Source organism: Vombatus ursinus, unplaced genomic scaffold, assembly GCF_900497805.2.
Source record: "Vombatus ursinus unplaced genomic scaffold, bare-nosed wombat genome assembly UNPS02014941.1, whole genome shotgun sequence".
Classification (NCBI taxonomy): Eukaryota; Metazoa; Chordata; class Mammalia; order Diprotodontia; family Vombatidae; genus Vombatus; species Vombatus ursinus.
This window is the reverse complement of record NW_020954719.1, coordinates 8,330,594-8,346,889: the sequence shown is the minus strand read 5'-3', so window position 1 is coordinate 8,346,889 and position 16,296 is coordinate 8,330,594. Positions and strand designations below refer to the sequence as shown.

General features: G+C 39.8%; 1 protein-coding gene across 1 annotated transcript in view; it reads right to left on the bottom strand.

The window, feature by feature from the left end:
• The window catches only part of DIP2B (disco interacting protein 2 homolog B), a 195,284-nt gene extending 183,571 nt beyond the window's left edge, over nucleotides 1–11,713 (bottom strand). The window contains exon 1 of the mRNA XM_027844301.1: nucleotides 11,614–11,713. Within this exon, the coding sequence (XP_027700102.1) occupies nucleotides 11,614–11,713 (100 nt within the window). The remainder of the gene's footprint in view (nucleotides 1–11,613) is intronic.
• Between the last annotated feature and the right edge of the window lie 4,583 nt (nucleotides 11,714–16,296).

Below are 16,296 nucleotides of genomic sequence, written 5' to 3'. Positions count from 1 at the left end.
TCTGTTGCCAAGGCCTGTTGACTTCACTCTTACAACACCTCTCACATAAGCCCCTTTCCTCCTCTGAACCTGCCAACACCCTCGGGCCTGGAGTATTGCAATAGCCTGCTGGCTGGCCTGCCTACCGCCAAGTTTCTCAAGTCCATTGTCCATTCAGCACTGTTTAACATACTCCCCACCACATACTCTTCAATCCAATGACACTGGCCTCCTGGCTATTCCTAAAAGGAGACACTCAATCTCTCAGCTCAAGGCATTTTCCCTGGCTGTCTCCCATGCCTGGAACATTCTCCTTCCTCTTCTCCACCTACTGACCTCTGTGGCCTCCTTCAAGTCTCACTAAGGAAGCCTTTCCCAATCCCCCTTAACTGTAGTGCCTTTCCTCTGTTGATTATTTCCTATTTATCCTATGTATAGCTTGTTTGTACATATTTGTTTGCTTGTTATCTTCTCCATTAGACTGTGAAGTCCTTGAGGGCAGGAGCTATCTTTTCCTTTTCTTTGTATCCCCTGAGTTTAGCACATGCCCAATACATTAATAAATGATGACTGACTGACAGTTGTCCTACAGGCACCTGTCTGAAAAAGAACTAATTTTAATTCCCTTAACACTCACCACCCTTCGAAATTCTGTATTTCCGCCTAGTCACCCAAGTTCATAACTTTGGAGTCATCCTTGACTCCTAACATTTCCTAAATCCAAATATCAAATCAGTAGCCAAAAACTGTTGTTTACCTACACAACATGTCTCATATTGGTCACCTTCCATTTTCCCGGTCCCATTACCTTAGCTTATTCAGCTAATCTCATCATTTCTCACCTGAACTGGTACACAGCCTTTAACTGGTCTGCCATCCTTTTATATAGCCATAGGCACCAAAAATTTTCCTTAAACCACAGGTTTGATCATGCCCTTCCCCTGATCAATAAACACCAATGGCTCCCTTATAATCAATTTGACCCAGCTGATAAAATGCAAATTACTCCTGTAATCTAAGGCCATTTACAGCCTGGTTCCAACTAACATTTTCAACCTCATTACATATCACACCCTTTTATATATTTTTCAGTCCAACCAAATTGGCCTTCCTATTCCTTATAAACAATGCTCCATCTCCTATCTCTGGGCCTCTTCACAGATTGCCTCCTATGCCTAGGATATACACTATCCTCACCTCCACATCTTACAATCCCTGATTTATTTCAAAATGCAGCTCAAATGCTACAATCTACATGAACCTCTTCTGATCCCCACCCTCTTGCCATCTGCTAGTGTCTTCCCTCAAATCTTATTTTTATCTTATATATGCTTATATGTATACATGTTATCTCCACCAATAGAATGTAAGCACCTTGAAATAATCCATCCTTATTATTTACAGATTCTGTATTTTTGAATTCATCTATTTACTAAAACTTATTTGTTCAGAAGGACCTGAGTTCAAATCCAACCTCAGATACGTGACACTTACTAGCTGTGCGACCCTGGGCAAGTCACTTAACCCCGATTGCCTCATCAAAAAAAAAAATTATATTTGTAACCCCAAAATCAATAGTTGTGGCACTTTTGAGGTCATTCATGGACAGAAGGTAAAAAAAAATCTGAGTCACTTGAAGCACACATTCCCAGCTGAGGTCTGTTACAGGACAATGCTCTGCCTTTTTGTTTCAGTTCTTATACTGTAAATGAGTGTCCTTTTGTGGACTATTTAGTGCCACATTTTTTGCATTTTTGTGCTTTTTGTTGATGATTTCCCTGTTAAAAATGACACCTGAGCATGGTGTCGAAGTGTCTTCTTAAGCACAAGAAGGCTGAGGTGTGCCTCACAAGGAAAACAGATAAGCTAGATAAGTTTGATAAGCTTCTTTCAGGCAGGAGTTACAGCGAGTTCAACAGGAATGAATCAACAATAAGACAGGGCCAGAAAAAGGAAGAAATTCACCAATCTGTACATGAGGCTCCTCAGCAAAGTGCTAAAGTAAATGCTGTGACTAGAGGCTTGCAAGACTCTAACCCGGTATTTCCCCTAAGGGCAATGGTTCAAAATTTGCTAATTAAGTGATTACAGCAACTTTACAGAACTTACATACCAAGAATGATGAGAACTGACTGTATATAAGCACTTATAACTGCCAAGCATTTTGCTAAGTGCATTACAACTGTTATTTTATTTCTGAACACAATCCTGAGAAGTTAGTGTTGTTATAATCCCCATTTTACAGATGAGGTTAAGTGATACCTCTAAATCTGGAAAATCTAAGTCAAAACTTTTGGCCCTCCCTTAGTACTAGAGAAGTCTGAATTTTTTCCTTTTCTTTTATGGAATATTTACAGTAACTTATTGTAAAATCTGGGTTAAGTATTTTTCTGTATTGTCTGTCGGCCTTCATGTGTCATCTTCGGGTTTCTGCAAAACTCCCCCAAAATTCCCAAAAAAAATGCCTAACCCAAGATATATCAAAACCACTATGGGTAAAGTTGTGATGTGGAAGGGATAACTTGTACTGCCCATTAACTGCTAAGTAGAGTTAACTGCTGGTGGGTCTTCCTGCCTCAAGTCTCTCCCCACTCCAAACTAGCCTTCATTCATTCAGCTACTAAAGTGATTTTTCTAAAAAGAAGGTCGGATCATGTCATACCCTTCCCCCAACACCCCCCCCCCCAATAAACTCCAGTGGCTTCCTATTGCCTCCAGGAGCAAATTAAATGCTCTGTTTGGCATTCACAAAGTCCTTTATAACCTAGTCCCCTCCTACCTTTCCCATCTTCTTACACCTTACTTCCCAATATGTCCTCTTCTATCAAATGACATTGGCTTCCTTGATGTTCCAGAAATAGGTCGCTCCATCTCTCATCTCTAGGCCTTTTCTCTGGCTGTCCCCACGCCTGGAATATTCTTCCTCCTCCTTTCTGACTACTAATCTCCCTGGCTTCCTTTAAGTATCAACAAAAATCCCATCTTTTACCGGAGGCCTTTTTAATCCTAGTGCCTAGTGTTAATTATTTCCTATTTATACAGCATATGACTTGCTTTCTCTATATTTGTTTCCAAGTTGTCTCTCCTGCTAGATTATAAACTTCTTGAGGGCTAAGACTGTCTTTTACTTCTTTTTGTATGCCTGGTGCTTAGCATGGCCTGTCATAGAGTATGTATTTAGTAAATGTTTACTGATTGATTGAATGCTTATTGGAAGTTCAGTATTGAATCAGGAAAGATCAGGTTTGATTTGAACCCCCAAAAGCCAGGTAGATTTTAGATAGCTATGATTATATGAGGGACAGGAGGCATTCTAGTTTATAACCTTCTATGGATTAATCATGTTAATGAGACACAAGAAAAGCACAGGCAATTAAAAAGACTACTTTTAGGCAACCTCAAACAGAGACGAGCAATGACAAGAGAAGACAGTAAAAGCAAAGGAGTAGGTGAATCCTTAACCCACATAATATTTTTTCCAGATATTTCAAGGACATTTTAGACCAGATGTTTCTATAAAGTACTGAGAATTAAAATATATCCAAATGAACATTATACCTCAAAATAATTATTCTGGGAAGCTGTACATGTCATTTAATGAATGATCTTCCAATACTCAGAACATTTCTGGAACTCCTCGTTTGCAACTGACTCAGGAGTCAGTATATGAGTCACAAAAGAAATTCAGTCTTCTTTTTTTAGTCACACTTCATTTTGAGGAAAAACCAGTATTACCCAGCTTTATCATCTTGTTTCACCAAACTTGACTCTGAATAACTTATAGCTATTTCCAAAAATCAAATCCACCTTCAAAGGAGAAAGATTTGGCATGATGAAATATTCACAAGGAGAGTGCAGATTCTTAAAGTAATTCCAAAAGAGTTTCAAGAAGGTTTTAATAAACTGCAGCACTGTTAGGATAATGCACCTCCTTTGCCTAACTGACTAATTTGAAGGGGACAATACCCATTTGGAAACATAAAATCTGATGCATTTGTTTAAAAGACAATCTCAGGGCGGTTGCAGTGGATAAAGCACCTCCCCTCGAGTCAAGAGGACCTGAGTTCAAATCCTGCCTCAGACACATAACACTTACTAGCTGTATTACTCTGGGCAAGTCACTTACTCCCATTGCCTAGCCGGAAAAAAAAAAAAAGACAATCACATCTTACAATTTATAGCATGAGACATGAATTTAATATGTATATGTGGATGTTTCTATATGCTCAATGACAACAGTATGTCTTCTCATAGGTAGGCCCCATTAGCAAATCCTACTGCAGTAGTAGGAGTAATGATGATTTCTTCAGAGCTTATGAAAACCACTCTCCCATAAACCAGATGATCTCCTTTTCTTTATCAACTTCCACTTTTCTTTAACCCACCTTCCTCATAATGGGCAAGCAATTAGGTACTGGCCAAGCAGTGGGTTCCCTCTAATCCATTCCAGGTAAACCCTGAGCTCTTATTTAAAAGACCACAGAAACATAATATAGTGAAAAGGAAAAAGGGAGGATGTGGCTGCATAAGTATTTGTCATAGAAGAAAAGAAGTATTCAAACAAGAAAAGGGAGAGTCTCTTCCTGTAAAGGATTATTTCATTTTAGTCATCCTACCAGTTGTTATCTTTGGGCTGTTTTTATCTACCACAGTAGTTGTGTTCCTTCTAATATGCCCTAAGTCTACTAGCCTATTTTCCTCATTATCTTCATAAGCTGAATTTAACTATTCCTGGCCCAAAGCGGCAATGCTTAACTCAGATCCTCTTCCAGGAATGTCCAGACATTAGGAAGAATGTATTCAGGTACATTTTCCTACTCTGGACCATTATGCAATTCTGCTTAGATTCACAAACCTTCTGTACTATGTAAATGGGAATATCAAGGTTACTAAATATTAGCAGAGCAAATGAAGGTGAAATAAGGTCTTAATTTTTTTTTTTAAATATACTCAGGGAGATAATGAACTCATGCAGCATTTCACCTATATTCAAGAAAAAAATTTTAAGGACACACCCACATCAACGTGCAAGAATATACATGTTCTGTATTTTACATAGCTAGTTTATGTATCATTACACCTACCACACATTACAATATGACAAGTTAAAGGAAAAAATAGTAAGAGGGAAAACTTTTCTTTTAAAAAAACAGGAGATTTTTCAACAGTCCTAAGAAAATGTCAAGACAAAGTCAACCCACTAATCAGCCCACAAAATTATCACTTACTCTTCCCACAATTACAGTCACATAATGAAGATATATCTGATAGCATGATAAGGCTATATGGCATTTCCAATTAAATTTTTTTTTTCCTTGCTCATGGTCTGATTCCTTCCTCATCTTACCATGAGCCTGCCTTTCTTATTTCATTGCTATGACTAACTGAGTTGATTTTGATTAATGAATTTAATCTTCCTCATCATAGAGTTCCATATCTATCTATTATAATAATGAATATAATCCTATGGTTTTCCTTTGAGTATTAGGTCAGTGACACTGTCTTACCAAAGGAAACCTAACTCAATACTACATTAAAGATTTCCCTCTAAAAAAAGATGACTTAGATCCTATCAAAGATAAATTGGTAACTATTTAGATCTCATCTAAGGAACAACAAAAAAGAACCACCCTGATCATAATTATAGAGTAATATAAAAGAAATCAGGGAATCTAACTCTGCTTACAACTTACTTGGTAGAAAACTAGGGATGATTTTCCTAGCTCAATGTTCTCAATTTCTCAATGAGCAAATCACTACCTGCCTTATGTAACATCTCAGAAACCATAAATAGGCTGCAGAAAATTACCTATAATAACTTGCATGAAAGAAGGGGCACAGAAGATATCCAGGAGACATACAACTGGAAAAGGAAGTGGGCCAGTAATAAAGAGAAAACATAGAGAGAGCCTAAGTATCACACTGGTACTGACAAACTATAAAAAGACAGAGTAAATTCTTTTTGTGAAGCAGCTTGGCACAGTGTTCAACTTGGACTTCTTAAGACTGAGGTTTAAAAGCTACCTTAGACACTTAATAAATAGCTATGTGAGCACAGGCAAGTCAAGTCGTTTCACCTCACCTCTGCCTCCTTTCATCTGTAAAATAGGAATAAGCCTGTACAATCGACATCACAAAGGTCCTGAGGTATGAAGCATAATATATGTATAGTGCTTCAAAAAATTTAAAGTATTATATAACTGTAAGTTATTATTATTAGGAAAACCACCCAGTAATTAGGCAGTCACCCTATATACTTAGTATATTCTATTCAATAATCTCAAGACATTGCTTCCCCCTTCCAAAGAACATCTTTTAAACATCTAAATTCCACACACACCTCCCACCCCAGTTTCACAGAATACACAATCATAGAAAAATCAAAACTGCAGGTAACCCAAAGGGCAGTGCAAAGAAGGATGGTGCAAAAAGCTTGAGTACATTACCAACAGGCACTTTCAGTTAAGTATAATAAAACATATCAAGAATGTGATTGGAAAAGGAGATGAACTTGTTATGTAACAAGAGCAAGAAAGAAAAGATGAACATCCCAAGTATTTTGTGGATACTAGTGTAACATAAAGAGACCCATAGGAAAGTCTCCAAAGCACTTGAAAAATCCTTTATGGAAGAATTAGAAAGGCATGGCCATGAATCCCACAGACTGAGAAGGCACAAATGGTTTGCCATCTGGCGATGTAGAGAAAGGATTCACATGGAGATGACAGATCCATCAAAGTATGTAAGTACTTTTTCAAAATATTGTTTCTTTATTTGTTTCCTAAATTGAGAGTTTTTGGTTACATGGGCTTTACAAGGACTGGTAAACACATGTACATAGCTCAAAGTTCACATCTTCATCAGAAATAAAAATGTAAGCTCTCCTGAGGCGTGGTCAGCAACTATTTGGAAGGTACTTCCTAATAGTTAAAAAAAATACACTCAGTAGTCTGTTTGGGTCATTATTCTAAAGATATTTAAATCATGAGATGGCAGATGAAAATCCAAACAACTTTTACCATCAGTACTACACAATGTGAACACTACTACTATAGACTGTGAAAATAAGCTCAGAAAAGGCAGAGAAAACAACGAAATAAAAAGTCAGACCGAAAATCAAAGGAAAGTTCACGCCACAGTGACATTTTAATGAGTCAAAAAAACTAGTGAACAATGTCACATTTCTCAACTAATTTCCAAAGATAACATTTGTATTAATTTCACATCTGCTTTATGCTATTTTTCATCTAAGAAAAGCTCAGGCTGTATTTCTAAGCTCTCCAGTTTTACAAAGGCAGTCTTTGGTTTTGGTGCTAAAGCAACAGTTAGACTTCTACTATCAAACCTAGTCAGTCAACTGTCTAAAACAAACTAAATATCATATGACTAGATTGAATGCTCTGCAGCAGATAACAAGACATACGCTTGATATTTAACTATTCAGTTAATTTAAGCTATGACCAAAGTCTAAGTTGAAAATATATTACAGAATAATTTCATGGTATATACCATGCAATATGAAATTAAGACAGGCTACACCAGACCCTTAAAAAAGGATACAATTAATCAATCAATAAACATTTAATTAGGTATCTACTATATGGCAGGCACAGTGTTAGGTCCTGGAGAATAATAAGAAAAAAGAAAACTGCCTCCCTGTGAGAAAAAAAAATTCTACCAGGGAAACAATGTATGTGTACAGAAACAAATATATAGAAAATAAACCCAAGGTGATTTTTATGGAGGAGGGCAGCCAGGTGCATACTCCTTATGCACTAAGGCTTCACAAAAGGTGACACCTGAGAGTTTTGAAGGACACAATGAATTCTTAAAGACAGAGGGAAGGAGGGAATACATCCCAGGTAGAGAGCACAACTAGTAAGTACAAAAACAAGTGATAAAGTGTTGTACTGGAGGAACAGTAAGATCAGTTTGGTTAGACCACATGAAGGGGAATACTGTGTTTTATATGGTTGGAAAGATAGGATGGGACGAGATGTTGAAGAATTCTAAATGCCAAACAAAGGAATTTATGTTTGATCCTGGAGATAACAGGGGGCCATCAGAATTTATTGAGCAGCAGAGAGACATGGTCAGACATTTACTTTAGTAAAGTCACTTTCTGACTGTGTGGAGGTTGGGATAGGGCAGAGATTTTAGGGAGGAAAACTAATTAAAAGGCTATTCAAATAGTCCAGATGAGAGATAATGAGAAATCAAGGGTGCCTGTAAAGGGGTTACGCTTGAAAAGAAGACAGTGGTGTAATGATGTCAAAGAAACACCACTGGGAAGGAAGGGAAGGTAATAAGCATTTCCATGGTGCCTACTATATGCTAGGCACTGTGCAAAGTGCTTTACAATTATAATCCCATTTTATCTTCATAACAACCTGTTATTAGCCCCATTTTACTGTTAAGGAAACTGAGGCAAAGAGGTTGAATAACTCGCCTAGGGTGGCACAGTTAGTTAAATGCCTGAGGCAGTTTTGAACTAGGGTCTTCCTGACTCATCTACTGCCCCACCTAGCTTCCATGGATCATCAAAAGAAATTTGGAAAAACAGATTGGAGGAAATTTTATTATAATAAAAATGGTCCTTCCAAAATATGATGAAGACAGCAAGAAACACTATGCTACAGGCATATAGCTGTTTTTTTTTTAAACTAAATTCATTCTTTAGAAACAATCCTCATTCCCAAGCTAACTATGATTGGTATTTTAAGCAAGATAAACTACAGATGAGCTATTTTAATAGTAACATTTCTACACTAATTTTCTTCAATTCAGTTTTATGATTGACACTGACACATGCAGAAAATAAAGAATTTGATCTTTGGAATAGTTTTCTACAGCCAAAAGATATGCCATTTGGAATAACCATGGCATAATACTACATAAGGAATAATCAATAAATCAGCAACTATTTGTTAAGAGCACACTATGGGCCAGGCAGGCACTGTACTATAGAGAATGTAAATACAAAGAAACAAAACCTACTTACCAGAAATAAGCTAAGAAAAGGTCAAAGTAGTAATAAAAGTACCCCCATAAGATGCCTCATAAGAAAACAAACTGTGCAGCTAAAGGCATTAAAAATACCTTAGCCTAAGAATTCACAGTTTGTAAGCTATTCACACTTTTTGAAAAAGGAGAGGGATGAGCTAATCACTTACGAGTCTTCGAAGAAGTTATTCAAAATCATCTCTAGAAAACAGTAATCAGAGAACGAGATGGAGCATAAAGTAGATACACAACAAAAGGGAGCATAAATTTCCTTCCCTCTGTACAAAAACATATCTGGTTCTTTTGAACCCCTTCCTATTTAAATGATCAAAACTACTCAAGGTTTTAGCCACTAATTTTCCTATTTATAAAACTAAGGGAGTTGGAATACATACTCTCTAAGTTTCTCAAATTCTATGGTAAGATGTTATAAAAGGAAATCAATTTCACAGTCAAACTTTGAAATCAGCTATCACTGAACTCCCTAAACCCTATTTCAGTGTTTCAATGTAAAGTGAAAATGACACAAATCCAAGACAATGACAATCCAGCACAACACAATCTCTGGCAGGTCTTACCAGAAGATTTTAAGGGTCTATGGATGGCCTGTTTATGGACAGTTTGAGGACCAAACTTGCTAAGTGTGGAGAAGCAAAGGAAAGCAAAAGGGCAATCAACTTGTTCAAATCACAGTGAATGATGAAAACAACTACTTTGGTATAAAGGGTTTTAATCTCAACAGCTGATGTCAGTCGAACTCCCACCGAAGTACTGAAATTTGGTTTCATATGAAAATTACGTGCGGAAAAAAAGAGGTATTTCCATGTGCTTGAATGGATAGCCAAACAAATCCATTTGATTTTGGAATATTTTCAAGAGAAAATGTATGTCTAAGAAACTATCTTTGGACATTAATTTCTGCTATTCAGCATTCACATGGAAAAGTACATGAAGGCATGAACAATTTTGGGGGCTTTAAGACATTAAACCCCAAAACATGAAACTTTCCATACAATTACCCTATTAATTTCAGTGAACTGACCAAACTCCATCTCCAATCTTTTAATCAAGAAGCTTTTATTAAATATCTGTTATGTGCCAGGCACTATCTTAAGTGCTGAGGATACCAAAGAAAGGCCAAGGGAAAAAAAAGTTCTTGCTCTGGAAGAGCTCACAATCTAATGGGGGAAAAGACATGCAGACAACTGTACAATGAAGACATATACTGAATAAAATGGAAATAATCAACGGAGGGAAGGCACTTTGTGTCTCCCTTTAAGCACCTAGCCAAGAGGTTTTAGGAGAGGAGGTACTTAAATGTTTTGTTGAATTTAATTTTCCAATACATTCAGATGTCATACTTTTCACAGGGCTTTTAAAAAAAAAAACTCATGGGAGATTTTCTTCTAGAGAGACTAAAAGATAAGAACTGATTTTTTTTTCCATGTTTAAGTGGACTTCTACATCTAATATTACTTTTCCTACTTTCCCATTAAATATACAATTCTTTCAAAAGTAATCAAAACCCGAACTCTTCACTTGGGAATCTGCCACCTTCATCAATTCCAATTAGCCAGCATTTTTGTTCCAGAAAGATGCAATTCTAGAGGACCATCCATTAAAAGGAAACAAAATGAGAACATCCTGATCTTAAGACAGCACTGAAGCAATGATGTGTACAACAAAGAAAAAATGCTAGTTTTGTCCCTGGAGAGACAGCCTCTGATACAAACAGGAACTTTACAGGGGAATTGATCACAACTGCATCACAAGCCTCCTCACATGCAGACAACACTGCACTGTGTTCTTCTCTCATTGTTATCCCAGGCACTTATTTCTGTGACAACAGTGGGTGATTTTTCGCAATCTCCTCTACCCTCAAATTAGAAACAAGGCTTGTCTCCTATTCCAGGGGTCCAAAGAAAGGGGGTGGCAAGCTAAGTATCCTGAGCGGCGGCCCATCTCGTTTTGTCCCTTTCAGAGCAGCAGAAGTGGAGACTGGAGGTGGGGAACTACCCCTCACACACAGACACCCGAGGAGACCCTAAAAAGGGGAGACTCAGAGGGAGCTCGCTCATCCTATCCCAGCCCTGTCACTGGAGAGACAGACAGACAGAGAGACAGCGCTCCAGAGGAGAGGAAGGAGGAGAAGCGGGGCAGACTCCTCCTAGGGTTGGGGTTTTTGCTCTTTATGATTCCATGTCCAAGCGCGGAGGGGAGGGAGGGGGATCACTCCGAAGAGTTCGGGGAAAGCTGCCAGTAGCCCTACCTACCTCGCCCCTAAGCGGGGAGGGGGAGGCAGCAGCTTTGTCTCGAACCGGAGGTGGGGGCAGAAAAGGGGAAGCCCGGGCCCGAAGGAAACCTCTCCCCCTCGCCCTCCTCCTCCTCCTCCAGCCGCTGCCACTTCAGGGAGACAATGAAACCTCGGCAAAAACCCATCCCCAGGGAGGAAGCCCTCCCGGGGCAGTGCGGGCAACAGATTTGTTCCCCGCACTGAAAGGGGCCCGGGCCCGGGCCCTGGGACGGGTCCCTTCCTCCTCCAAAGCCCATCCTCCCCCGGCTTCCTTCCTCCCTTCGTCCCTCCCTCCTCCTCTCCTCTCCCCCGGCCCGGACCGGCCCCGGACTCCTCACCCTCCGAGAGCTCCAGCTCCAGCTCGGCCAGCTGCGCCCGCACCTCGGCTGGCAAGGCCGCCACGGCGGCCGGCGACGGCTCCAGGCCTCGCTCCGCCATCCCCGCTCCGCCGGCCGGGCTGCGAGAGGACAGACAGGGGGCGGGCGGGGGGTGGGGGGGGACGGAGGGACGCACCAGACCCCACACCCCGGGCTACAAGCTCCCGAACCAGCCTCCGAGCGCAGCCGCCATGAGCGGAAAGTCACATGACCCAGCGCGGCGGCGGCGGCGGCGGCGGCGGCGGCGGGAGGGGCGAGAGAGAGAGAGAGAGAGAGAGAGAAAGACCGAAAGACAGAGAGAAGGACGCTGAGGCCCCGCCCAGAGCTAGAAAGCTAAAGCGAGAGCGCCGCGCCCCCTGCTGGCCCGTCCTGGGGCTACAGTCCCTCTCTCATTGATGAGAACCGAGTGCTTACGTGAATGAAGCTGCTTGTCGGCTGTGACTCCCCAGCAGGTTCCTGGCTAGATGGGTCATCTAATCTAGGGATTCTCAAACTCTTTGCACTCAGGACCTCTTTACACTACTAGTGTACTAGTGAGGACCCCCCAACCCAAAGAGCTTTTGTTTAGGTGAGTTTCTCTCTCTTTTTAAACATTCATTTTTGTTTTGAGTTACAAATTCTCTCCATCCCTCCAGCGCCAACCAATGAGAGGGCAAGCAATATGATATCTATTATACACGTGCTTAGGTGGGTTTTGGTGGTAGAGTGGTAAATATTTGACAACTGGTTCTGGGGAGGGATGGGAATGTACAGGACACTTTAAGTTTAATCTGCATTACTAACATTTTCTTTGTCACTTTCTTAAGCCTAAGCAATCAATAAAATAATAAATCAAGCCTTGGTTTCTAGTGTTTTACGATTTCCAAAAATCACACTGAAAATTTAACTCTTAAAATTTAACTGGCTCTTCTAGCCGGATCCAACTGGATCCGGCTAGAAATTAAAACTGGTTCATTTTAAAATATTAATTTATTTAAAAATGACAATAATAAGTCCATTACGTGTTAACACAAAGAACTTTTTTTTTTTTAATGAGGGAGATAATGGCTCAGTGAATAGACTGCTGTTGTATTAGAGACAGGAAGACGTTCTATTCCTGCCTCAGACAGTTATTAGCTGTGTGACCCCAGGTAAGTTAGTTAACTTCTATTTACCTCAGTTTCCTCATCTATAGGCTAAGGATAATAGCGCTTACCTGCAAGGTTGTTGTGAGGATCAAATAAAATAAAATCTGTGAAGTGCTTTGCAAACCTTAAAACAATAAAATATTGCTAGCTAGCTATTATTATTTTGAAAAATAATAATTCCAAAACAAAATTTAGTTTTCCAAAACAAAATTTAGTGAGGAATGGCATTGTTTTACATATTTTTGCTAATCACTCTATTCTGTGACTTAATAGAAGAAACTGGCTTCTCTTATCTGCTTCTGCATTCAATCTGTTGTGATATGTTGGTTTGGTTGGAGAATATAAAGAAAATCTGACCTCACACAGATACATAGTTGTTTAAAAAAAAGAGTATTTAATAGGCAAATAGTATTATTATCCAAATAATTTTGAAAATAACCCAGAAAGGGTTTCAGGGACCTCTAAGACAATAGATAGATGATAAATTATTAGATAATAGCTAGCTAGCTAGATAAATAGACAGCATTTATATAGCACTTTTAGGTTTCATGGCTCTTTTACATATGTTATTTCATTTGATTAGGGGTGCATGCAGAAGCTATCATCTTTTGCTCACACTCTGCTACAGTTTTTGTTTATTTATTTATTTATTTTTTTACTATTTTCTGGAGGCTTGTTGGAGCTTCAGGGTTATGTGAACATCCAAGTTGCTAGTTACCAGGTGTCATGACAGAAATTGAAAGGACAAAGAGGATGGTGTAGGACTATTTTCCCATCTATCTTTAAGGAACTACTACTGGGAGTACAGGTTTGGGCTTTCCATCCTTCCCTTTTCTGAGCTCAAACATACCTTAAATCAGATTCCAGTGCTAAGTAAGCCTTCCTCTAATTAGGAGAGTTAGCTGCCTCTTTCTCACACTCTTCAGCTCCCCAACATCCCGTTTCACAACATGAATCAGATATGGGACAAGTAGTTTATGCCTACACAGAAACAAATGCTAAACATAAAAAGAATGATGGCATGTATTGACAGAATGATTTGAATAAGATTTGGTAACAATTTATAAATACTGTTAAAATCCTCTCAGAGTCTGGTAAAATCCATCAGAACATAGTGCAGTTTAAATAATCAGCCATTTTACATTTTACTTAAAGCTCAATCTGGTCAACTCAGCTGGCAAAATGGTCCAGGTGTGGCCCCTCTTCTGGTGGTAGCCACTCTCTCCATACTCACAGGTCTCCTAGGACCTTCAGACCTCTAAGAACTCGTAAGGTCACCTCGAGTGCTACACACATTTACCGTGGTATACCCATTCCCCTAAGATTGGGGAAACAAACACAAAACAGGCAGAGAAAGCCCGCTTATTGCTATATAGAGGCCAGGAGAGTGACAGAGCAATTACCTCTTCCCCCACCCAACTCTTCGCATACAGATGAAACCTGCTTCATTGCCAGAAAAGGAGAGAAACTGGAAGAGCCCAGTAGCTTCCTTTTGTACATCCCAAGTCATCAACTCTTCCCACTCAGCAGCCAGTGAGAAAACTCTTTGTCATCATATACTGCAATATGTGACTCATCAATGAGTCATACGTGGCAGGAAGCCAGCCTCTACCAAGCTTCCCTTCAGATTACCAGAACCAGTCAGGTAAAATCATTGAATGCTCTGATAAATGTCCCCTATAGGCCAGTTTACCTGTTAAGATGTTAAGACGGTCAGTCTAGCTGAACTTCACAGTGAACAAATGAGAATATGTGTAATAAGACTTGAAATGTAAGTTGGAACCAGGTAATGAAGTTAGTCAATAATCATTTATTAAGGACCTGTTACATGCCAGTCACACAAGGCAAGTACTTACATGTCTCTCTGAAGAATTCTGGAACCGATTGTGAGACATGGAAGACACTAGCACAGGACTGCCCAGCGTGGCATGCCCACGTTAAAAAAAAAAAAAAGGTGCTATGCTCCAAGAGCAAAGCAGAATTGCAGTAGCTTAAAAGAAACATGAAATGCACAAATTAACATCTCTACTTCAAATGTATGTCTGGACTATCTGTGCCCAACCTGTGGTAGAGACTTCTGAGCTCATATTGGTCTGATCAGCCATAGTTGAACACATTATACCTTGACTCCAACATGGTGGTGTCATTTTGGTCCTCTTCGAGCACGGAGGACAATAACCAACCATATCTAGCTCTAATCTTTCCTCTGAAATCCAGTAGCTAGACTTCAACTGCTTCCCAGACATCTCCACCTGGATATCTTACCCATCAGCACCTTAAACTCAACAGAGCTTAAACTGAAATCCATCCTCTTCCCTAAGCCTACTTCTCCTCAAACATTCCCTATTTTGATTGATATCAACACTTTCCAATTCCCCAGGACAGCAACCATTAAGTCCTTGCTATGTGTCAAGGCACTGTGCTAAGTAGTAAGGATACAAAAAGAGGCAAAAGACTGTACCTGCTCTCAATGAGCTCACAATCTAATGAGGGAGACATCAAGCAAATAAGTACAGACAGTCTATATTCAGGATAAATAAGAAATAATCAACATAAAGAAAGAACTAGAATTAAGAAAGGTTAGGCAAGGCTTCCTGTAGAAAGGTGAGATTTTAGGAAGCCAAGAGGCAAAGATGAGGAGGGAAATCATTCTAAGCACAGGAGACAGCCGGAGAAAATGCCCAGAACTAACAGATGAGACTCGTCCAGTGTCACTGGATCAAAGAATGTGGAGAGTAAGGTATAAAAAGACTGGAAAGGGGGGAGAAGTAGGGTTTTGAATACTATATATTTGATCCAGGAGGTGATAGGGAGCCACTGGAGTGTATTGAATATGGGGGTGACATGGTCAGACCTGCTCTTTGGGAAAATTACTTTGGCAGCTGAATGGAGGATGGACTAGCATGAGGAGAGACTTAAGGCAGTCAGACCCCCCACTGGGCTATTCAGTAGTACAGGTGTGAGGTGGTAAGGGTCTGTATCAGAGTGGTGGCAGTTTCAGAGGAGAGGAGAAGATCTATATAAGAGATGTTACAAGGGTTAAATCAACAGCCCTTGGCAACAGATTGGATGTGACTTAGGAAGAGAAAGTGGAGAGTTAAGGGTCACGTCTAGGTTTTGAACCCCAGGGCAATTGGGATGATGGTGGTATTTTCCATAGTAATAGAGAAGTTTGGAAGGGGGAAGTGTTTATCAGGAGAGATAATGAGTCCAGTTTTGATATGTTGAGTTAAAGATGTCTGAAAGGCAGTTGGAAATATAAGAGTTTAGATCTTACAAGCCTGGATGTGTAGAGACTTTTGATTTAGAAAAATCACTTCAGTCTATGTGGAGGAGATTAAGGGTATCCTGCTTGGAGCTGACATGTGTTCTAGCTCATGTGTTTTGCTGGGATGACAGAACAGTTTTGTTTTGTTGTTGTTATTTTTTTGGAGGCAATCGGGGTTAAGTGACTTACGCAGGTTCACATAACTAGTAAGTGTCTGAGGCCATATTTGAATTCAGGTCCTTCCGATCT